Below are 24,569 nucleotides of genomic sequence, written 5' to 3' on the forward strand. Positions count from 1 at the left end.
TCATTCGCTCCCTTTCTTTCTCCCTCCTCCTTTCCTCTTCTCTATTCCATTCCCCTCTTTCTCCCCGCACTTTTGTCCCAGTCCTAGGACTTGTGTCACGGCCAGAGTGCTCCCTTCGTTGAAGGCCGCTCTCAGATACATTCCGATCGGACACTTGTAGAGTCCAGTTGGGTAGCTTAGTTCCCATGACAACATGCTTTTCAGAACCTACAAGAAAAATTTGATTTTCAAAAAAAATATATATAAACTATTTTACATAACTCCAGCGTCACAAGACATGTTTTCTTAACAATGAGATCAGTTCTAATTAATATAAAAGCATTTCAGACCATACCACACATCAGTAACATATCTGATTTTTTTAGTACAATTATTAAAGTGCTTCATGAAATTGTAAATGTGATGCTAGCTGAAAGGAAGCATTTATACAGTATTGTTGAGTAGTAAAAACCATGGGTCGTCTACCCTACGGGTAAGATCATTAATGCCTCACTGAATGTTCCTAATGATTTGAGGTTGTTGATTTCCCATGTCACCAGCCACACAGTACCTGTGCAAGCAACATTATAAATAAAGCTACCAGTGTTATTAATTTAGATGGAAAAACAAAAGTGATACATTGAATAGCAGAGGTCTGTAAAATATGTTGCAGTATTCAGTTCCAGTATTCCTTCATTTATCTTGTAAGATAAGCGTTTTTTTTTTTCTTCCAATAAATACCAAACAGAAACAAACACAACAGCAGATTGGCCTGCAGCACAACCCTGCAGTCAATGCACAGCGAAGCTCCAAAAGAATTTAACACATCGATTGACACACTGAGTGTGCAAACACAGAACGAGAGCGTGAAGTAACCAAAATGGGGGTTATCAGTTTCAAGGAGGTCCACGCTTTTACTTGAAGACTGAGAACACAAACTGGATGGTACACCGTGCAGACAGGCAAAGGTAGAGGGAAAGACACAAGAGGTCCCAAAATAAAGGTAAAATTCACCTTTACAAAAGACTCACCTGAGTTTTGTAAGTGGGGAAAACGTTCCCCCAGTCTCTCTCAGCTCAGCAATTCTAGCAGAAGTTGCACAATACAGAGACAGTCCACATTTCTCTGTTCACGCAATTAAAGTCTTGAGCCAGATCAACATTACAATGTTTTATGAGATGTTAATCCGATCTTGCAAATATACTCTTTTTGGTCTTTATATCGCCTTCAGAAAAGGAATGTTGTTGCCACAAAATCTCTTCTTCTTTTCTCTCTCTCGCTTTATCTTTCCTTCTCCTCCCCCTCCCTCCTCAAATTCCCAAACAAGTCTGAACAGATTAGCACTTTTCTTCTACTTTTTTCTTTCTTCTTTCTATCTCCACTTCTTTGTCTCTGATATGGTTACTAAACAGCCAGATCCACAGCAGTGACAATTATGCACATGCTGTACAAAAAAAAAACAGCTTTTCTTAACCTTTCATTGCAGAGTGAAAACAGTTCGTAAACTCCAGGTTTGTATCTTTCTCTCCTTTCTCTCAGTAACACCATTCCATAGACAGGAAGTACACCTCCTGGGTGTTTCTCTCTGTGATTGGATAATGTAATGAGACGGGTGTGTCGGCAGGTAAAAGGGTGTGATTGAGGAGGGGGAGGGGAAAGAACAGTGGATACAAAAGTCGGTTCACACTCAACCTTACTGCAACATGGATCCACAAAAATCTCAAGACTCCTGGGAAGTGTAGTTAAGTCAGTTATAGTGGAAATGAAGGTCAATGTACCTTTGAGCTCATACTCATGAAGAGAACAATCCAGTGTGTGTGTTTATCCTCTCAACATTTTTAATTTCAGTACCAGTATACATCCACCTACTAAAATAAAAGCATAAGAAAGATATGTATATTACATTTTTTTAAAAACATTTTGTCCGTTTTTTAAACCTTCATAAAACCATACATTCATAAATACCAACAAAAAAAAAACATTACATTAGAAGAACTGTGAGACAGAACAGATTGGGATGGCACCTGGTATGCCGTCCGCCAAGTTACACCGTATCGGGGCATATCCACCGAACATTTTCCATACCCCATACCTTCACTTTTCGGGGTATCCTCCATTGCAAATACAATCAGGTTAACGTTTTCCATGTCTGTGTCACATGGCAAACGTGTAAAAAAAAGAAGCGACAGCTCGTAGGTTCCCGGACGCGCTTGATTCGATCACGTGCGGGTTTTGTTTTACTTCACTTCCGCGTTTTCGGATTTGACATGAGAAATAACATTTGTAATTATAGCTGTTGAGGAAATTGATAAATTATAACCAGTTGTTTTTTACTCATATAAATCTTTTTCTGCATTTAGTCAGTTATGTAAATATAAACTTCAAAAACAAAAAAATAGCTAGTTATTACTGCGATAGAATTTGAGGAACTAACAGACTAGCTAGCCATCAAGTTAGCTAGCTAGCTGTTAGAGAGTAGCTAATTATCTAGCTACAGATTACAGGTTCAGACTAGATATCACAAGCAACAACTTTTTAATTCACCGGACTTCCTCGTTGATTTTTTTAGGGTAAGTCTGAAATAAGTGTCATATGTAGCTAGCTAAATGACCACTCTTCGATAGCTTGTTGGCCAGCTATGAAGGTAGATGGCTAGCGAGCTACACCACGAAGATGGCTCTTCTTAACACGAGCTAGTGTGCACCAAGACTTTGTAAGGATGGTAATTCTAAATTAGAGCGCATACTCAATAGATCTTACCAACACAATGCATGGTCTTGTGTTATTGGGTGTTTGGAATCCTTTATTATCATTTAAAAATGTGTATGAGATGTTGTTTGTCTACTCAGTACGTTTTGACAGTCAGTTTACTACAAAGCTAGCTACTTTGTGCTGATAATCATATTTAACGTAACCTAGCGCATCAGCTACGTCCTTTAGCCATTATGTTTTCGTGGAATGCCACAAGATGAAAAGGCTACGTACTTGTGGGAAAATACCGATTGGTGCCTTAAATTGTGTTCTCGTGTTCACCTTTGTTCGTCAGGAAATGGCTCTATTTCAAGCAATACATCTTACTTTGACCTCAGCCATCTTGCTGGTCATCTTGGCTGAAAAGGGTCAGGCCAGTGACAACACCAAGAACTGCAAGTTAATTGAGGAATCGCCGAATGCAAGAAAAGTTCTCAGCAAATTGGAGCCGCTCACCAACAGAACGTAAGTGATTTTGTTGTAGTCACATACTGCGTTGTGCCCTTTATGATTTCATAATGTCGTTATTCCTATGCATGTTAGTATTCAGCCCCATATTTATCATGTGTAGCTCTTGTTTTGAGCTGTATCTTAACATTAACGTGCTATGTCTGTCTCTCTGCTACTTTAACTATCCTGTATGACAGATTTTCCGTGCCAGTCAAGTCAGACACAGACAGCTACACGTACCTGTTCCAGGTGTGTGGGAATGCTGGGAAAATACCAGACGGTGGCTTGGTGCAGAGAAACGCCAGTGGGAAAGAGGTTCTCGTTGGAAAGTACACTGCCATGGAGGTATTTGGTGGTTGTGAGTACATCACTTTTCTTCTACTCTCCTGTAAGTGTTCGTGTGTGAACACTGAACAGAGGGATGTGAGAGCTTCTGAAATGTTGATCTTAATTTATGTATTTACCGTCTTGTTTTTTCTTTATGGTGGGGACGTTGCATGTATTGAGGCTCACAAGCAAGCATAATGGACATAGTACAGTGTAAGGTACAGATTGCAAGTAAGATACAAATATGATTGCTTGTATGGGGGCAGGGGTACATGGTTTTCCACTGCTTACTGGTAAGCATTTCACAGCATTTTTTTTGCAAAGGTTTTTTTGGTGTTTTCTTGTTTTTGATCAATGTGCATACATTCATTACCTTTTACAATTTGAGAAAAAAATAAAAGACAAAAAATGATACAAATAGGACACAGAATCTTTTGCTCCAAGAGCACTGAATTAATTCATGAATTAATACAATAAATATTTCATTTTTGCAGGGAGGAAATAAGTGCTTTCACTTCTGATAAGAGAGCTACTGCAGTGGCAGAGTGCAGGCTATCACTGATAGTTCCACATTTGAAGGACTTTTTTATTCCCTTTTTTAAAATCCAACACCTTGTAGCAAAGTTTTTACTGATTTCTGAATTTTCAGTGAAAACATAATGTCTGTGTCAGCTGTGCTAAACCTGCTGTAAGTTCTGGGTCAGAACATTAACTGGAGTTAATGATAGTTGAGTTTGTTTCAAGGCCACTGTGCAGAAAGATGAGCACTGATGTGTTCATGCAGACTGTGCTGGCATACAGAAACCTAGGCTAGTAAATCCACATATCCTGCAGTTAAAGTGAGTGTGTTGCACATGTTCTTGCTGAGTACCTTAGCTGAATCTCTGCCAAGCATATTCTTCACAAACTCACCAAGATTAAATCATCTGCACAGTGCATCCTGTTCACTGAGCACCCTATCACAGCCAGTCCACAAACTGTAAATGTCAGTCAGCTCGCACAGAATCTTTGCACAGTTGATTTAAAAATAACCCGTTGTTGAAAATGTACTGAGGCCACGCCATGCTGTGATTCAGTGTATAGACCATCTGGTGACTCTGCATTCTCTTCCTCTCCGTTTCCCATTCCATCGCAGCTGACTGGGTGATGTTGATCTACAAGAATGGCATGCCTTATTCCAACCACTGTGGCAAGGAGGACAGGAAAGCCATCATCATGATCTCCTGTGAGAGGGGCGTGTCAGCGGTGAGCAGGGGTGCCTAGGCAGGGGCTTCAGCCGGTGCTTTGAACAAACCGGTTAATTTTTTCTTTCTTGGAGCTACGTTAACTCCGCCCACCCCTTTCTCTCTCGCCCTCTGTCCCGCCCAGGGGGAGCTGGAAGTGGTTGTGGAAGAGAGGGACAAGCTCAACAACTGTTTCTATCTGTTTGAGCTGGACTCCAGTGCCGTCTGTCCCGCCATTCCCTCTCATCTGAGCGTCGGCTCAGTGCTGCTTATTGTGTAAGTGCGAGAGTAACGAGCGCCCTGGTATATTAAGCATTGTTTTTACTGGCATGTAGATGGCGAGCCTTGCTTTATCAGCACAAGTGCTCCTCTCGCATTGTAAGTGGTTGCATTAATGGTGTCACTGTGTTTTCCCTGTGCCACAGTGGCTTTTCATTATTGGCTGTGTACTTGATTGGTGGATTCCTGTACCAAAGACTGGTTGTCGGCGCCAAAGGGGTGGAGCAGTTTCCCAACTACACCTTTTGGCGGGAGATTGGCAATCTGACTGCTGTGAGTGTGTGTGTGTGATCGTGTGCCCCCACTATTTCATATATACAAATATACAATGCATAATATAGTTATGCGGGTTGCATTTACCTTCATTCATCCGTCTGTCCTTCTTTCAGGACGGGTGCGACTTTGTGTGCCGGTCCAGGGGAAGCCGGGAGGAACCACCTACTTACAGGGGTGTGGCTACCGAACCCCTGGGGGAGGGGCCAGAAGAGAGAGACGATCACTTGCTGCCCATGTGACCTGGCTGTACCGCCGCAGGATTGGTTAGATCTTGGCTGATATACTGATATATTTTTTAAATTATTCAGAATTTAGACAGCAGTGCAAAAAAAAAAAGGAGAGTCTCTTAAAAGTACGGTTCAAAGGGACAGCTTGTGGGCGATGCAAATTTTACATTCCCAATGTACTTAAAGGTTCACAGCGTAGCACCACGTTTGCCAGTATCATCCACATGTGCAGTGTAGTTAGATAGGGGTGCATAGAGAACAGGTCTGCTTTTAATGCGCAGTACAGCACACATCCGCCTGGTCCTGTTGCAGGGATTTGAATACTGGTTCTGATTTTTGGTTTGACCAAATGTATTTTCCAACTGTTACACCATGGTATCATCCAATATTACCACAGTGTAATAATAGTGGTGTTACTGATGAGAGTAATTACTATGGATAATGATTATGATACTTAGTTGTGATTGCTGCTTTAGATTGAAGGATCTCTGTACTATCTGTGCTGTGTGGATGAATGTCTTTTTGGATTTCGCTTGATTTTGTGTAAATGTTTTTTTTTTTTTTTTTTAATATGAGCTAGCCTCAGAGCTAGTCAGACCTGGGTCATATACATGTTTGTTTTGGGTTCAGATACTTTTTTACGGTTTACTGATCTTGTCTGGTGTATTGGAACCAATGAAATACTCTCAAAAAGTGCAAACACCGCCTTCTGGTCATATTGGCAGGCTCAATTACACCAGGCAAGATCGACAGAGCACAGAAAAGTATTTGAATCCAAAACAAATACGTATTTGACCCAGGTCTGGAGCTAGTGGAGTCCGGTGTACTGACGCGCAGAGCACGTCGTGGCACAAGTGCTGACTCAGTACGGTTCAGGCACTGAAATATCCGAGGAATGTGAACTGTGTTGTGTCTGCGCCCACCTGACGGGGCTTCTGGCACTGCATAGACTCTGACTTTCTGGATAAAATTTGTTCTTTCTGTTTGTTATTTGCAGTAATGGAAACAAAAAAAAAAAAAAAAGGTTTTGTTTTTGCTTATGAGTGAAAAAAGAGGGAATATAAATAAAAAGTGTGTATTTGATTATAAGCCTGTTTCGGTTACTCGGTGAAATTATAAGCAAATAACATAATTATAAAAATGGTAAGATCCTGGTCTCAGTGCACTGCTGTGAATAGTTAAATTAAGTGTAGAGGTAGCAGACTTCACAAGTGATTGTAGGCCTTTCCAAGAAAACAAACTCATTTAACATAGTTTATTTCCAGTGCAATGGTAACATGCATAGTTGACCTGTTAATAAATTAATCAAGAACAGCGTATTATGCTACTTCTGCTACTAATAATAATTTATAATAATGACGTGATTTGTCAGCATAGTGCCTTTCTAAATCCCATACACTATATACGAAAAATCTCCAATAAAATGGTTAAAATGTTCTCAGCACAATCACAATAAAACAACAAAAAAAAAATGATTGTATATCGACATGCAATTAATATGTAATGGTTGTCTTACAGTTAAAACTTAAAAGGTCTAAAAAAAAAAAAGAAGAACAGTTAAGAGCATTTCGGGGTAATCTTTTTTTTTAGGAGCAATCTGTACTGGAAGGCCTGGGTGGAAGGAGCTTCAAAGCATGGGGGCCTGTAAAACACTGAAAGCTTTCCTCAACTGAACATTGTTTAGTCTGCAATACAGAGAGTAGGACAAAGTCTACAGCCAGGGACTGCTGTATAAGGCTCCGCTATAGATCAGACTGATAACTAAGCTTGCTTTGTGGTCAAAGAGTGCTAATAGTGAGTAACAGTGTAGCATTTCTTACATTTCTCATGCAATTTTCATTCCACCAAATATTCTTCTTGTTGCCCCCTCCACTCCGCACTTTATATAAAATAGTCCTTTCTACTTTTTAAAATTTTATCTCCTGACCTCTTCTGTGTCTGTCCAATGTCCTAATGTTGTGATTTGATGATGGCCTGTTTTTCTCCCTGGTTCTTGCATCTCGGAGTTGAAGTACATCAGCACACCTTGGTGGTCTCCACAATATGAGTTGTGTTACTTTAGTGGGCGATCTACGTGCTCCTCTGATTGATCCCCAAGATTCCCTGTCATTTGTTAACATTCACAATCATTATTTATTTGATTTTCAAAGTGCCTGAATCCAGGGTGATCCAGGGCTGAAATTGAGCATACTGTCCTTTTTTACAGCTTGGTGCTTGCCTAGGCTGTTAAGATTGTGTGGCTTGCTCACTGACTTACTAGCAGTGCACATCCATCCACACTATGCCTGAAAATGTTACTTTGTGGTGGCTAGCTCTAGCCCCCTGTCTTTAAACTGCATTTATACTTTTTATCCCCTTACTGCTGCCCGGCTGCAACCATAAGCAAGAAGCATGAAATTGACATTTTAATCATCCACAAGATTTAAACGCTCTTTTTTTTTTTTTTTAGGCCAAAAAGTCTGACGAATCGTGCTAAAACTGAGCTTTCAGGCTAGGATGATCGTTCCTTCTCAAAGATTAGGTTGAGCACTGCTAAGAAACAGCCCAGAACATCCTCCTGGCAAAACACACGCAGGCTGTCGATTTGAGCCTGCAGTTCTTCGTCTGCCGGCAGGTAACTCCAGTGGAAATCTCTGAGAGGATTGCAGTCCTCATGGTAGTGCCTCAGGATCATCACAGCGCTTGTGTCAGGAGGGTTTGTCTCCATCTTTGCTACTTTATCAAGGATGTAAAGGTAGGTCTGCACTTGAAAACTGTACTCGTGGTCCTTTTTGACACAAGCGTTTTGAGTATTTGGGGTTTTGGTGTACACCGTGTCCACCATGTCACCTGTTGTGCTTTTACACTCGATCACCACTCTCTTGCTTACACTTTTGTCACTGTGATTTTTGACCTCTCCAAGAAAATCTAGTGTCCCTGTAAGGAATCCATACTCTACAGTGTTACCCTTGGTGTAACTGGCATCCTTGTAATCTGATGCGTCTTGTAGGCCAAGAAAGAACTTCAGTGACTCCGCCTCATCGTTGTCATTCTTGCCAAACTTTTTTGCTGTGATTTCTCCATTCCACAGGGATGACTCATCTACGAAGTTCATGCTCCTTATATCCTGAGTGATCACCCTCGTTCCTGGCGTAACCCGTGGTGAGTCTGTCCCAACATCCTCTGACTCCCAGCTCCGGGTTTCTGCAGTGGAGTACATGGGTGGAGTTGAAATGGGTTTCGTCATGTAATTTTCCCTGAGCTTGAGTCTGTGACCGGTGTTGGATGTGTTGTCTTCCCACTGCTTGCGACTGTTCTCTTTATTCACTTTTTTTCCAAAGAAGATGAGCCGGGTCAGGTCCAGCACATTTCCTCCCTCTTTAAGTTCCAGAGCACGCTTCACCTTCTTGCTTGGCATTCGAGGACGAATCTTGAAGGCGAGTTTAAAGTTTTCTAGTTCTCTAATGAGTGTTTCAGCATCCGTGACACTTTGTTCTGCTTTTGAGATTTCTATTGCTGTGTCGGATATAACGTCCCCCGGCAGATCGATGCGCAGTAATTTCAGCAGCTGAATAAAATCAGCCATGTCTAAGTACAGTCCATTTCCTGTTGTATCACCTTGTGCTTCGGTCTCCCTTCCTTCTGGTTCAACCACTGTATCTGGTCCTTTTCCTCTGCTTTCACCTTGTCCCGGCCTAGTCTTCGCTCCTCTCTTCCCCATCCCTCTGTTCTTGCTCTCTGTGGCCGCATTGATGATTTCTTCCCTTTTTCCTTCGCCTCCTTCTTTTTGGGTTAGATCTCCTCTGGCTCTTCCTGGTCCTCTCCCTCTCACTTGACCTCTTCGTCCTCCGCTTTTAATCCCCTCTCCACTCATTGCCTCTTTGTCCCCTGGTCCTCTTTCATTATCTCTCTCTTCTCTTCCTCTTCCTCTTCCTCTTGCAGCTCCCTTTGAGTCCATAGCTCTCTTCTTGTTTTAGTGACTCACATCAAAGTTTAGGTCTATTCATTACAGGAGGCATTCGGATAAAAGCTCCAATAGATTAGGATGAACAGAAAGGAAAGCAAAACAAGTTCAAAATAATCAGTGTCTCATCAAGGACAATAATCATCAGGTCTTCCCAAACAGACAGGCCCCTTGGTTAGAGCAAAGTTTAAGAGTGCAGGGAAACCTGTGGATGTACACAAAAATTCAAACATCACATTTACAACTTTCAAGTCATTTTGTAACTCACAAAGTTGTGCCTTTATGAGTAACTACTAGGAGGTCACAGTCTAGCTATGAGTAGCCATTTAAAGTTTGAATTAAAATAGAATTTTCAGAGCAAATACCTGTTTTCTTTGTACTTACAGTTCTCCATTCATAGTTATTGTTTACCCTTGAACGGGTCAAGGCAGAATTAAGAAAATGACTTACCAGACGGAGTTGTGTGTGTTTCTGAGATCATACCATCCTTACTCAGCTGATACTCTGGTGTTTCTGTTTCCTTGTCAACCTTCAAACATGTTTTACATGTTAAGCAGGTTTACGTAAGTAACACAAGCGTGCTCCTCCCAATTCTGTTTACTGTACATCACGTCTCTCCCTCTCCTGTTTTTAATAGCCTGTGATGAAGTGGTCAGGTTCCTCTATCCTCCTTGTGGTGGTGGTGGTGGTGGTGGTGGTCTGGGGGTCCCCTCCCCTCCCCTCCCCTCCCCTCCCCCCTTAGAAGGAACCCCTTTTCTTCAATCCCATGTTTCCACAGCACTATTCCCCTTCCACATACTGTATGCGTGAACTCCGTTTGATCTGGCAGATATCACCAGACTTGGTGACCTGATTAGTTTTGAAAAGTCTGAAAGGAGGTTTGAGATGATTGGTAAATGGTAAATGGACTGCATTTATATAGCGCTTTTATCCAAAGTGCTTTACAATTGATGCCTCTCGTTCGCCAGAGCCGTTGGGGGTTAGGGATTAGGTGTCTTGCTCAAGGACACTTCGACATGCCCAGGGCGGGGTTTGAACCGGCAACCCTCCGACTGCCAGACAATCGGTCTTACCTCCTGAGCTATGTCGCCCCTGATTGTTGCACGGGTTGGGTTCCAGACTCGGTACACTGCTTTTTCGTGCTCAGTTGGTGGGTGCTCATTTCTCAGCCGTATGACTGAACCCCACAAGCCCATGTAGCGTGTGGAGGCAGGGGACTCCATAAAGAATCATTTGAGATCCTTAAAAATCCTTCAGTCTCTGCTTGTGGACGGCCCTCCTCAATTCAAACTGCAAATTTTCAACCTTGTTCCAGTCTGGAGAATGAGATGGCCATTGTAAAATAGTATTGAGCTTACAGGATAGCCCATTACCTCACCTGTACTATTTATTTTATTACATTACATTACAGGCATTTGGCAGACGCTCTTATCTAGAGCGACGTACAACAAAGTGTATAACAAATTTTATGCTGTCATCTGTGCTCATATTCTATCAAGTGTGTGAATAATTTTGGAGCAGACTGTATATATAATGGGATAGCACAATTAAATGTCAGACATTAGAATAAATGAATGTCTAAAAGTGAACAGTGGTAATAAATATTCAAATACAATACTGAGTAAGTAATCAGAAATTAAATGATGACACAGAACAATAAGTGGAAATGTAAGGTTGTATTTTGACCTATTTGGTGCTTTGTGTGGATGTGTTGCTTAGGTTGTTCATTACATTACAGGCATTTAGCTAACTCTTATCCAGAGCGACTTACACTACTTTTTTTTTGTATATACATAGGATTTTACATTGCATCCATTTATACAGCTGGATATATACTAAAGCAATTCAGGTTAAGTACCTTGCTAAAGGGTACAACGGCAGTGTCCTACCCAGGAATCGAACCTATGACCTTTCGGTTACAATCCCAGTTCCTTACCCACTGTGCTACACTGCCAGTTGTGGCAGGCTGCAGCAAACTGCCAGGCCAGTATTTTCCTGTTTGAGTAGTCTTTGTTTTTTTCTGTCCCAAATAACATTACTGTTATTCTGTGAAAGTGTCAGTTATTTTCCTGTGTTTCTCACTTGCAGCTCTCTTCCACCGTCTCTGTTTCACACTCAGTCTCAATCTTTCTCGACACATTCCTAAAACAAGTTCAAACATACTGGTTGCATTTTTTTTTTTTTTTCTGGATCTGTTTCTCTCACAGTGGTCCCCTCAGGTTGTTAGATTTTAGATGTGTTTTGTCCTGATTACCTCATTCAAAATGTGTTTAAAAAGAAGGACACTGAAAATACAGTACGTTGGGGAGAGTGCAGTGTGGCAGCCCTGTATTATATTGCACAGACTACACAGCACAAAGCAATTTTGAAAGTTAATTATGCTGGGTCAACTGCTGTTTGCTCAGCTGGAGTCTAAACCTCAGCCTTAAACCACTATACCACAGAACTGCATTACAACTGGAACAGCTAATTCTCATTTCACAGATTGAGATAGCTGTCCTGGTTTAATACAGTTCTGTGGTGTGAAGGTCAAAATCTGAGGTTTAATTTCCTGCTAAGCATGCTGCAGTTGACCCCACCTGTTTATTCACATGGTAAAATAACCTAGTAATGGTTAAGGACACAGGTGGTAAAATACCTGAAACAACTCAAACTGATATGTAATCCAAGCTTCATCTGTTGTCATATGCAATGTCACAAAATGGTTTATGGAGACAGACAGCAGTATACTGTAACTGTATCTGCTTGACTGACTTGAGCTGGGAAAATGCTTGGAGGGGTAGTCAAACCTTTGTGAAAAATTAATTAATGGAATTATGTGTCAAATTAGTAAGTACCACCTGAGGAAATGTATTGTTACTGTGTCCAAAGTGTTTTGCCATGTTTGTACAGTATAGGTCAAAATAAAGGTGTGTCAGCCACTTTTGTCAGCAAAATTCTGACTTTCAAGTACAAATTTTTCCGTATACATTCAAATCTGTGTCATGCATAATTACTTTCAGATGAAAATAACCGCTTCTTTGTAACTGTAGTGCATTGGGATAACTTGTAACTTTAAATTAATGTTCAGTAAAAGACATGAAACTTTGTCTGGTCTAATTGCTGAATTATCTTTACAATGGTTAGCATGTGACACCTATCTATAGAAAATGTAATTTACCATTTATTTTAAGGGGGTGTGTATACAGTTATATTACATAGTCAATATGAACGATGCCATTACAAGTTTAACTGCTGGTAAACAAAATACACACATAAAAAATTTGAGTACTTCTATAATATATTCCTGTAACTGTTATAAATACTCGTATCTTGTTTAATCACAACACTTTATTGCATTTCATCCATGCATATTGCCTATGATCATTTATTATTTTTATATATAAAAAGTGACTGCATTTATTATGGCTATGAATAGCCTATTGTCTGATGCCAGCTTTATGTTAATTGCTCTGCATTAGATGTTTATTTGCTCTCTCTCTCTTTCTCTTTCTCTCGTAAAGCCTGTGGAGTTTCAGGCCAATTAAACAAATTAAGGCTTTTTCCCCACTTCGGACTTTGAAAAAGTTTCAACACGATCTGTTTACGGAAGGTTAACGTCATTTATTAGCGCCGGAAAGGGTAAGGCAAACAACGGAGAGGAGGCGGATTCTCCCTGAAGCACAATCGCTCCAGTAATTGTGACCTAATGTTTATAGCTAGCTGTTACTCAACTGGCTAGCTTGAGAAATGTACTAAGTACATGTTTAACGCGATCCGCCTCGCGAAAATCATATACAAAAAGTGAAGAAAAAGATTGATCAGTCGATAGAAGGTGGGGAATATAGCTAACGAAGGAGAAGGAAAAGGAGGTCGCGGTGAGCGCCGAATTATAACGTTATGACCAGCCATGAAAGCGCCACGGCGAAGAAATCGCTAGCAGTAGTTATATAGCTAGTTATTGTTTAGAATTAGGCAAGTAACTTGTCTATATTAGTTCTATAAATCTTACGAATTTTCGCAATGCAGCATTACACTGCTAGCTACCGGGAGAAGTTATCTCGGTAGCTAGCTAGTTAACGGTATAACGTTACTTAGCAAGCTAGCTGGCCCTGTTGGTGATCAGCTAGCAACTAGGTTAGCTTGCTATTATTGCAAAGCTATACTAATAAGTGTTTCGGCAAAAGGGTATGAGATTATTTTGAGAGCAAAAAAGAAATGCATTGTGCTATCTTTTCGGCCAATAATATGTTTCGCTTACATAATCATCCAACACTGACCAATGACCAGCAAGCTGAGGTGGATTCCATTCTACGAAAAGCATAGAATCAGAACCTGGGGGTAGTTTACGAAGTTAGAAAGGTGAAAGTGTGAAAATGTTACCACCTGTTCACAAATCACCTTGCTAGGCAGTTGTGTACTCAGCTCTCTTAATTTACTAGCTATTAGAGTGTACCGTATTTTGCTGTGCGGTGTATGGGCTACACATTGTCATGCTTAACCCAAGATATGCCCTTAAGCTTATACACCCCAATTTGTTGTGCATTGGATTGACATATCTCATCTTCAGTCACCATGGATACAGAAGGGGACCAGAACTCAGGCGCTACCAATGGGAACACGCCTTCTGGGGGGAATTCTCGTCCACATCAAATATCCCAAATGTCTCTTTATGAGAGACAGGCTGTACAGGTGAGTGCATACCCTATATTGATTATAAATTCAGTCAGAAATAACAGGCTCTTAATAATTATGGCCTAAGTGTCAATTGTAGAGGACTTGTCCAACATGTGTTATAATCTTATCTTAATCTTATATTGATGGTCACTTTTTTAAGAGATCTACTCCAAGAAGTTTTAAGAGTATCTGGTTTGCCAGAGGTAAATTGTGAATTACAAGAGTATCTCTGTTTGGAAATTCTCACACTGACCATGTAAAAAAAAATGTATTCGTAGCTACACTTTTGTGAGTATATGGATGCTGGCTTAATTACCCGCTGTAAAGTGCTGTAGCTAATGCTACTAGCTACTTGCTGCAGATTGTTGTGTTCTGGGTCTTACTGTGTGTAAGCCTTCGCAAATGATCAGTCTGGATGTAAGCTGTTTGATTAATATTAGCCTATACAGTGTATAAAATTGCAGGTTCTGACCAGATTTCTGCTGTGGAACCTGGTCCAGTTGGTACCAGCGTGTGCACTGTAAGAAAAGTCATTCTGTGGGTTTCTGTGTGTATTCAGGCTCTCCAGGCTCTGCAGAGGCAGCCCAACGCAGCTCAGTATTTCCAGCAGCTGATGCTCCAGCAGCAGATAAGCAACGCCCAGCTCCACAACCTGGCCGCCGTGCAACAGGTATCCGTGGCGGCAGCGCGTAGCATGTCGCACCTGTTCAAAGCAGCTGCATGCGCAGCCTTAGCGCCGGCACGCTACACTATGCTACAACTGTTACACTGCGGCCTGTGCAGTCAGGCAACGGCCACGTTAGCAGAGCGAATGGGGGTTTCCGTGGGACCGGCCAGTATATGCTCTGGAAGATTCTGAATGGGTTTGAAGGCTGAAGTGATGTTGAAGTGTATTACAATATTATCCACTAATATCTCTCTCTCTGTCTCTTACTCTCTCTGTCTTTCTCTCACTCTCACTCTCTCTCACCCAGGCCACTCTCGCTGCCAGTCGCCAGTCCAGTTCTCCCAGTAACAGTGTCTCCCAGGCCACCACCACTGCCCAATGCACTGTAGGTCACTGATACCCTGTTGACAGTACTGAGGTACTGTTAGAACAGGAAAACCCAGGGTTGTAGCTGCAATGGGAAGCCTCAGCTCTGATTCAAAGATGCTGCACAACTGGCGCTGTCAGTCCTTTTGAATAGGTGGTACTGATGCTTAGAAAATGTTTTGACAGATAGAATCATGAGTTTGACCATAGTTTGTTTTCGTTAGGAAAAAAAAAAAAACAATTTATCATTAGCGTTATGTAGTTATCAGTGGTATTATATATAACACCATAAGTAACTATTTCACATGAAAGTTATTAACACTTAATGAACAAATTGTGAAAGACCATCCTCTTAAATCGTTTTGCACTGTATATGTCTGGGTTCCAGTTGTACTGAATAAGTTTATTATAAATTGTTTGATGCGCTTCACTGTAGCCAGGTTCAGTAAGTTTCAAGTGGCTTTACTGTAGACTTTATCAGTCTCTGAATAACTGCTCATTGTAGTATGCAAAGTCTCTTCCAATAGCATTGGAAGTATATGAATAAGAAGAATGTATGAAATGTCTGCTTTACTGTAAGTAATAATTACTGTGTTACAGAATTAACTATGCCAGACCTGAATACTGATATCTTCATACGTTAGGAACTTGTTCACTGGATGTGTGAATGCTTGTTATTAATATCACTACATTTAAAAAGAATGCTAATTTCCCTCACAGGTGAATTTAAGCTCTTCTGCTGGAGGAGCCATGACCAATACCCGCCCCCTTGGTCCGGCCTCCTCTGCAGCATCATCGACTCTCAGCCAATCCGTGCTGCTGGGCGGGAACACGGCGGGACAGGGTCAGATGTACTTGAGAGTGAGTCTCACTTGGACTTTGTGTTTCATTGTCTTTCACATAATAATGGATATTGCATCAGTGTTGTTGTTGAAAGTAATTGAAACGTATTTCTAGGGCCATGTTGGTACTGCGCTTCTAATAGCTTCTGGACATTCGAAAGACCTTCTCTTATCGCTTTTACTTTTAAATTGTTCATTAATCCACATGAAAAATATGCACACATATCTTTTCTAAATTTCATAAATTAAATAAAAAATATTAGCGTTTTCTTTTGATGTAAAGTGAAATAGTTTCAAGCAGGAGAGCTTGGGGACTCTGTAATTAATATTCATTCACAAGTTTGCTTTTGATAGACATGCCACTAAATGGACTCATGCTAACGTTTAGTCAGCTAGGCAGCAGAATCTGGAGGACTATAGAAAACTGTGAATCAGAAAACTGTATGTAAAACTGCCTAAATCGGTGTTAAGATCAGCGAGGTTCAACCGTGCATGTAGGACCCAATACTAATCAGTCCTACTGAGAAGAACATTGCTGCTACCACCTCCAGAATGGTATTTCTGTTTGTTATCAAGCCAGATTCTACCAGATTTCCTGTGTAAAAACAACAAATTGGATGGCTTGTTATCTTGCTAAGTTAATTTCCTTTTACATAATGTCTGTTAGAACTTTTGGGACATTGTTTTGCTGCTCATTTGAATTGGCACACCATAGCGTTGTCCAGCTCACTTATTTGTTCCACCTGAGCAGCCACGTGTGCCTCACTGTATATTACTCTTCCATTACTCTTTAATACTGACTTGCCTGTGCAGCTGTTTATACTCTGAGTCCCAATGGTACAGCCAGTACTGGTGACAAGCAGGCTCATTAACATATTCATGTGGTGAGCTGGTATTCGAGCACTGCTGGTTGGTTAAAAAAAACACAAGTTTGGTTCCAAAAAGAGAGATCCACCAAAAGTGACACCCACTCGTCATAAAATGATTGTTCACATAAAATCAGAACTCTTTTTGGTACTTTTGAAAATGTATTACCTATCTGAAGTCCTTAAAAAAATATAATAATATAATGGAGATTTTGAATGGGCAATTAACTTAAAAAATAAAAATAAAAAAACATAATTCAAAATCTCAACGGAATTACAAGTGCTTAATGTCATAGTACTTATTTTCTTAGATTTTTATAGCTATTAAAGAAGCAATTATTTTGAGTGCAGTTACTGCGTATACCAGTTGTTATGTGTCTCTGTTATTCTTGGCTGTGCTGCATTGTTTAGTCCCCGTTCTCCTGGGTGACCACTGTGAGCGCTGGTTTTTAGTCAGCGCAAGAGTTTACATTTGACTGAGCTGCAAATTATACCCTGGTCTGTATCTGGCATCTAGATTTGTAACCTTTAAGTGCTGTTTAGGATAACTGGGGATTGAGGTGTTGTAAGCAAGCGGAAATTTGAGCTTAATTTTGCCAAATTGCCCCATAAACAAATTTAGGTCAGCTGCTCGGGTTGTTTAATGACTTACTTAGTTGATCTTTAACAACAGATAGATTGAAGAACTCATTAGCTTAATTACCTTGAAAATAAATTATCAGGTTTGAATGGGCTTCTGGATCTAACATCACTTCCTGAGAGCTACCCTTTATGGAAGAGAATGTTCTGCTGGAGGTGTGTTTGTTTCGGTGATAGCAAACAGAAAGCAGAAAGTTCAGCCCTACCATAATTCAAGGATGTCTCTCCATTTCGCTTGAGCTCTGCTGGAATGGAACCCAGCTGGTGTGGTGCATGGCACGCTGTATATTTTTAACATTGGCCCTCTCCTCTTCCCTCTCAGGTCAATCGCTCTCTCAGGGCACCACTCTCATCCCAGCTTATCTTCATGCCCGGTGGCACGGCAACCGCTGCTGTGGCAACTGTCGCTCAGCATCAGCCGCAACAGCAACAACAACAGCAGCAGCAGCAGCAGCAGCAGCAGCAGCAGCAGACACAACAACAGGAAGTTCCTCCTACCTCCTCCAATAACCAATCAGACAATGATCAGGTACACCCTGCTTCAGTGATTGAGGTTTAATTGGGATTTTTCATGAAGGAGTTTGAAAGAGAATGTGTTTGAGTTGGAGTGGATTACATGTGTGTCGGCTGTCACAAGTGTTCTGTTTCTTAGTTGGCTCCTGCACTGTTTATCTTCTATGTACAGTATCTTCCACGCTGTTTAATCTGACTTTTTTTAAAAACAGAAAGCAGACAGATTGCCCTCCTTGTGTATGTTTTATACTGTATTCAGACAAGTGGAAGCAGTGAGGGTAAGGGATGGAGAAGGGGTCAGCGTGGACAGTGGGGGGGTGGTCGAACCCTCACTACGTCGGGGGGGGGGGGGGGGGGGTGTTGTGTATGCTGCACTATGAACTGCACCACACCTTGCCTGATCTCTGACTTTTACTAATTGTTCTCCCTCTGTCTCTCTCTCTCTCTGTCTGTCTCTTTCTCCCTCACTCTCTCTCTCTCCCTCACTCTCCCGGTCTCTCCCTCAGGTGCAGAACCTGGCCTTGCGCTGTGTTTCCAGTCCCAGAGTCACAGGTGTCAAGGCCGAGTGTCCAGACCGGAAAGAGACAGGTACAGGCGGATGCGTGGCAGGATCTCAAAGAGAAGAGTAAACAGTTAGATGAGAGGAAATGTTGTTCTATTTTATGTTTAATATGTGCATTTCACGCACTTATCAGTAAGAAATATCTTTGCTATTTACAGAGAGAGAGGAAGGTGTGTCAATCATGTGTTGTTCACTTTTTGTTAGTAAATTATGTATTAATGTATCAGAATTCCTTTTTTACCTTTTTTCAGTTACCTTCTCCATTGTTCAGCAACCCCAACAGCAGCAGCAGCAGCAGCAGTTCCCCCAAACTACCCAACAAACCACAGCGCAGCAGCAGCAGATACAGCCACAGCAGCCGCAAATGGCGAGCAAAGTGGCCCCATACACTCAGACCTCCGCACCCGCCCTGCCCAGCATAAGCATCAAAACTGGAACCCAGTCCAACATGGCTCCGCCCCCAGCCCCTCCTCTCTCTCCTTCCTCCTCCCCGTCGCCCTCCCTCCCTATTCCCCAGCTCCTCCTCTCTCCTTCTGGCTTCTGTCAAGCCCGTGCCGTCACCACGGTGACCTCGGCCGCCACGCCGACACACATCCTCGTCCCCACGTCCACCGCGCCCAGCCCCTCTCAGGTCTACCCGGGCTCCTCTGCCACGGCCAAGCCCAACATAAACACTCAGACCCTGGTGGTGCAGCCGCTGCAGCAGTCCAATGCTAACATCAACCCGGAGAAGATGGGCCACACCACTGGCCCTGTTCCCATTCAGCCCAAAACTGTGCAGGGCCTACGCCTGCCCCTCCAGCTCCCTCCCCGGCACCCGCCCCCCATCCTCCCAGCCCCACCAAGCAACACCCAGGCCAGTGCTTCGCACCCCCCGCCGCACGTTCCTGTTCAGCTGGTGGGTGCCAGGCAGGATTCTCTAGGAAACTCCCAGGCTTTGGCCCTGGCCCGGGCCCGAAGCTGCTGTGCCCAGGACAGCGGGTCTTTAAATAATTCCGCAAATTCCAATGTCGTTACTATGGTAACTTCAATGGCGACAGGAGTGGGTGTGGCTGGAGGGGCTGGCCTAAAGTCACCCCAAACGGCTCTCCCAATGACTCAGATCTCTCAGATTCACCTCCCTGCTAATCAGAGTCCAGTTCTGAACCCAAATCGTTCCTCTTCAACCACCTCCTCCTCCTCATCCCCCTCGATTTCTTCTTCTCCATGCCTGTCTCTTCCCCTCTCTGCGGATGGGCAGAATACTGCATCGATAATGGTGCCTCCCTCTGGTGATTCTGTTTATGTGCAGCCTGTACAAATACAGGTGAGTTTACAGATTTTGTGTACTACAGTACCCATAATGCATAGCTGTCTGTTAAAAAAAAAAAGAAAAAAAAGAACAGCTTTCCATAAAGTGAAACATTGGGTCAGATGGCTGTACTGGCCAGTCTATTTTATTAATATGCTGTGTTGCCCTCCAGTCAGATGTTTTTCCATATGTGTCTGAAGGGAAAGCCTGTTAGTGGATCTTTGAAGAGGAAGTCAGAGTCTGATATAGCCAATGAGATGGCAGCAGGCTCCGCTCCTCTCTGCGCCCCCCCGCTGAGAGAAATCTCTCCTCCTCTCTCTGCCTCAGCCATCGACGCAGGCAAGACTTTTTTGCACGTAATATGCGGCTGTATGCTTTTTTCTGTTCTGAAACTATGCGGATGTGGACGTGTTCATTTGTGCAGCTGTGAAGCGGCAAATTGACTGAATTTAACTGTAATTCCCTTCTGAACCTCGGTTTTACTATTATTCTCTGACTCACCAGCGTCCGGCACAGCCTCCCCCTCCCCGCCGGCTCTCTCCATGTCCCGGGCAGGAGGGGGTCAGGGGGAGAGGGCGCCCCCACCACAGGCTGTGGTTAAACCCCAGGTCCTCACACACCTGATTGAAGGCTTTGTCATCCAGGAAGGAGCCGAACCCTTCCCTGTGAGTACCTCAGAACGGACCTTGTGCTTATCCTTGAAAATGGTCATGGGAGTTGTAGTCCCTTCCCCTTCCCCCCATAAAGAGACATGTGTGTCCACAAGGTGCTTTACTCATGGCGATAAAAGCATATTTAACCTTTTGGGAATATGCTGATCGACAGGTGACCGGACCAGTGAAGGAGCGAGCAGAGGGGGCGTTTCCGGTGACAGTCCCGCCCACTGTCCCGGCAGAGTCCGAGGCTCCCACAGGTGGGTGTTGATGGCGTACTGCGCCCTGCTGGTTTGGTGTCAGTTACTTTGTCACTTGAATTGAAATTCAGTTTTTGGAAAGTCCTAATTGAAGACTGATCATTGGATTTAATTTTCATTCCCTGTGTTGGCTGAATTGAAATGGAATTGTGCCCCGCCCTGTCAGTCGGTATGTGTGCTCCCAGTTGCCCCCAGTGTTAGTGCTGATGTACTCTTGCTGGTAACTCATCATCTTCTTCCTCCTCTCTGCCCCAGTGATGAAGTGTGAGTACTGTGAAGGCTTTGCCCCCGCCAACCAGTTCAGAGGCTCCAAACGCTTCTGCTCCATGACCTGTGCCAAGAGGTACAGTCTGTTTCCCCCCTCTTCCGTACCCCTGCCCGTTAAAGGATGGGTTTTTATCCTCCTCTGCGGCAATTCTTTTTTGTCCCCTATAGGGGACACAAGTCTCTGCTCTCATTCTTAAGAACCATGCATTCTCCTATCCTGAAGCTTACACCACAAGGGCATTAAAAAAAAAGTAATATTTTTGACATTTTCACTGCAGTTTTTGTCTTCCAAGGCACATTATGTATTATGTTGAACTTTTTTTCTGCTAGGTCTCAGGAGGATATAGCTTTCAGGCCCTCCACCTTAACACGTGTCTGCCACAAACTATTACATCAGAGCTGCCTGACCCTGCTCCTGGAGATCTGCCATCCTCTTGGTTTTCATTTCAACCCCGAAATTGGCACACCTGACTCATACTTATTAGCAGTTCCGTGAGATCTCTGGCTGTTGAATGAGGCGTGTTTTCTTCGAGTTAGAGTGAAAACCTACAGGACGGTAGATCTGCAGGAGCAGGGCTGGGCAGCCCTGCCCTGTGCTAACCCTATTCAGACCAATGACAGCAGGCATGCCAGTGATTTGCCTGCTGCAAAACTAGGGTTTTCTTTTTTTTTTTTTTGCTTGAGCTTGTTTGTTCGTACTTTGCACTTTGCAAAGCTGCCATTGCACACTTGCCGCCAAGTGTTCAATTCCTGCCACCTATCCTTTGCTTCTCAAGTTTTACAATAGGGACCAGGTGTGGGTTAGGTGATTTCTGCATAATTTATTCTCCGCTTGCCATGGGCTATTTTATTACACAAAATGAACGCTTTCTGGGTGTTGCGCTTTTTTCTGTCCCCAGGTACAATGTGAGCTGCAGTCACCAGTTCCGCAGTCGTCGCGGCCGAGCTGCTCGCGCGTCAGTGGGGGGGCCTGTGGGGCCCGAGGGGATCCTGAGACGCAGGGGTCCTCGCAGGAGCAGCTCGGAGATCGCCTGCGCCAAAATAGCCGGGAGACATTTGCCTGTGAAGGTGAGGTAGAGCAATCGCAATGACAGATAATGTATCTCAGTGCTCACTTGATACTACCTGTATTCTACATCAGCACACTTCTAGAATATTTAAATAATTGAGACACTTGAGTATTTTCAGGTCTGTATGATCTGTCTGTTGATGTAGTCCTTGTGAATGCGTTCTTCCAGGTTTTGTTTCGACTGGTTTGTACACCCTGAATATCCTTCCTTTCTCTTTCCCAGTGTCGGTCAGAGTCCAGCCGTTCAGAGGATGTCTCCAGTTGTGAGGAAGAGGAGGAGGAAGACTCTCTCTCCCTTTCTCCCAGCTCCTCCTTGTCCTGCCCCAGACCGGCTCACTGTGGGCCCCAGTTGGACGGCTCCACTGCTGGTGGTCTCCCATTGGACAGCGGCCACTTCCTTTCTGGAAGTCCCTCCCACTGGAGTGTGGATGAAGTGTGTCAGTTTATCTCCTCGTTGCAAGGTCAGTTTTACCTCATTTTCTGATTTTTTTAGGCTTCCGTGCGGTTATACATCTCCACATTCCTCATATTGAGGAGCCTTATTTTTATTACAATGAGGGGGTATCGCATGAATTTTCACTGAAAATGTTGCATTTGCCCATCTGTCTGTCAGAGTTTTCACTTCCTATTCAATCAACAGGATATTGTTGTCCCTGTATTGTGCTAATTCGCTCTTTCTCTCTGCCACTCTTTCTCTTCCTCTCAGGTTGTGAAGACCTGGCAAGTCAGTTCCTCTCCCAGGAGATCGACGGTCAGGCCCTGCTCCTGCTGAGGGAGGAGCACCTCATGTCCACTATGAACATCAAACTGGGTCCAGCGCTCAAGATCTGCGCCTCCATAAACAACCTGAGGGACTGAGGGGGACTGGGAGGGGCGATGACCCTGCTGTTCTGGCCAATCACAGGGCAGATGTGGAAGGGAAAAGCTCGGTCAGCTGTGACACGGTTGCCTTTACTTGGAACACGTCGTACGTTTTCCACATTGTGTTTCCCGGAAGAAGAGGGGAGAAAAAATTAAACGGATAGGAATGTCGTGAATAGAAGAGTTCTTGTCTCTGAAGGAATGGAGAGGAATTGAAGATTTGTGCTTGTGAGAGAGAGAGAGAGAGAGACAGACGTGTGTGCAGTGCGTGTGCGGAAGCCTGATGTTGTTTGCAACAAAATATATTCCCATGCTTGTGCTCTGTGCGTATACAATTATAGAAGGTAATCATCATTATTATTATTAGCTTATATGACAGTATATTTCAAGAGTCAAACGAAAAGTTGCCTTTTTACTCTTTTCAATGGTGCTTTAATGAAGTAATTGATAGTGGTAGCATTGGGTGTAGAAATACCAGATTCCTCCATTCCAAAGTTAATGATGATGAAACTGCATTGCTTGTCATTCCACGTGGCTTATTTCTTAATGCTTGTTGGTGGACTGAGGTCAGACTACTTGAGGATCAGGTGACATTTTGCAGGTTTGATATAAAAGTGGCGGGGGAAGCTAGAATTCCCTGGGTTGTTTTGTCAAAAGGAGTCTGGTTCCTAGAATCTTTTTTGTATTAAAATCAACAATTTGCCTTTTATGATTTACGAAGGTTATTCTGAGAATAGGCATTACTCTGCTTGCGTATCTACATGTTTGGCTAGGGAGAGCTGCCTCCTGCTTATTATGCTAGAAAAATAAACAATTATTGCTGAAAACTTCCTGTGTTCGGAGAATCTTTTGATATGGTTTGACTCAACACGTGACCTTATTAATATTATGAATTATTGTAACAAAGATAATTAAATTATGTAAATCATTGTAAATTAATCCGAAGGGTTTCACCTTAATGACTAATAATTTGCTGATAATGTAGTGAGGAATAGGAACACCTAACCATCTGCATAAAACAACACTGAACTTGCATGAGCAGCTTTAAATAGATTGGACAGAGACCTGAATTTGCCCTCTTCATTTCTTTTTAATGGCAGGCCTGGGGTTGGGACTGTTTCACTGCATGTTTCGTTGGAGAAGAGCTTCAATTCTGAGCTTAATGGGGTTGGAGTGCCAATTAGCTGATCGTTTCTGGCCAAGAGAAACATTTCCACAGCACGGGGTAAAATGCAGCAAGCACGGACTCGGGGAGCAACTGATGGGTACAAACTGTCCAGCATGTCTACAGGGCCCAGTAGCTTGATCTCAAAATGGCCGCCTCTTGTATCTCACTGGCAGAGAGCGGCTTTGGAACCACCTGTAGTCCTCATCGTAACCTTTCGGAATCTAGTCATAATGCTCAAGCAGATCCTCTCTTAAAGGCGGGGTAAGAAACAAAGGGCGTAATTTACTTAGACCTGTAGCGTGTGCGATATGTACACGCCAACCTAGCACACACAACTCACAGAACAGTGACTGGTGCAAAACAAACACCGTGACCAATCATTGTTAATAGCATTGGTTTTGCTAAAAACATTGGTGTGCTAAAACATTTTGCAC

General features: G+C 43.0%; 3 protein-coding genes across 6 annotated transcripts; 2 read left to right on the forward strand and 1 right to left on the reverse strand.

The window, feature by feature from the left end:
- Positions 1-2,187: 2,187 nt before the first annotated feature.
- On the forward strand, positions 2,188-6,564 carry m6pr (mannose-6-phosphate receptor (cation dependent)). Its single transcript, XM_035429614.1, has 7 exons — positions 2,188-2,549; positions 3,026-3,195; positions 3,378-3,538; positions 4,643-4,752; positions 4,876-5,006; positions 5,156-5,282; positions 5,399-6,564. The coding sequence occupies exons 2-7, from the start codon at positions 3,029-3,031 to the stop codon at positions 5,522-5,524; spliced, it is 822 nt and encodes a 273-aa protein (XP_035285505.1). The 5' UTR covers positions 2,188-2,549; positions 3,026-3,028; the 3' UTR covers positions 5,525-6,564.
- A 1,378-nt stretch (positions 6,565-7,942) lies between these two features.
- LOC118233719 lies at positions 7,943-9,938 on the reverse strand. Its single transcript, XM_035429603.1, has 2 exons — positions 9,906-9,938; positions 7,943-9,660 (listed from the first exon to the last, which is right to left on the reverse strand). The coding sequence occupies exon 2, from the start codon at positions 9,447-9,449 to the stop codon at positions 8,004-8,006; it is 1,446 nt and encodes a 481-aa protein (XP_035285494.1). The 5' UTR covers positions 9,450-9,660; positions 9,906-9,938; the 3' UTR covers positions 7,943-8,003.
- A 3,119-nt stretch (positions 9,939-13,057) lies between these two features.
- Positions 13,058-23,794, forward strand: phc1 (polyhomeotic homolog 1). 4 transcript variants are annotated; one of them, XM_035420676.1, is made up of 15 exons: positions 13,058-13,312; positions 14,005-14,126; positions 14,671-14,781; positions 15,086-15,163; positions 15,865-16,005; positions 17,814-18,020; positions 18,511-18,592; positions 18,818-19,872; positions 20,058-20,196; positions 20,362-20,522; positions 20,683-20,770; positions 21,026-21,113; positions 21,937-22,105; positions 22,330-22,567; positions 22,813-23,794. In XM_035420676.1, the coding sequence occupies exons 2-15, from the start codon at positions 14,010-14,012 to the stop codon at positions 22,962-22,964; spliced, it is 2,826 nt and encodes a 941-aa protein (XP_035276567.1). In that variant the 5' UTR covers positions 13,058-13,312; positions 14,005-14,009; the 3' UTR covers positions 22,965-23,794. The 4 variants fall into 4 exon arrangements, with proteins under 4 accessions (XP_035276567.1, XP_035276577.1, XP_035276592.1 ...); XM_035420686.1 differs by having other exon boundaries at positions 13,058-13,269; XM_035420701.1 differs by having other exon boundaries at positions 13,085-13,129.
- The last annotated feature ends 775 nt before the right edge of the window (positions 23,795-24,569 follow it).

The sequence above is a fragment of the Anguilla anguilla genome, chromosome 1, assembly GCF_013347855.1.
Source record: "Anguilla anguilla isolate fAngAng1 chromosome 1, fAngAng1.pri, whole genome shotgun sequence".
Lineage (NCBI taxonomy): Eukaryota > Metazoa > Chordata > Actinopteri > Anguilliformes > Anguillidae > Anguilla > Anguilla anguilla.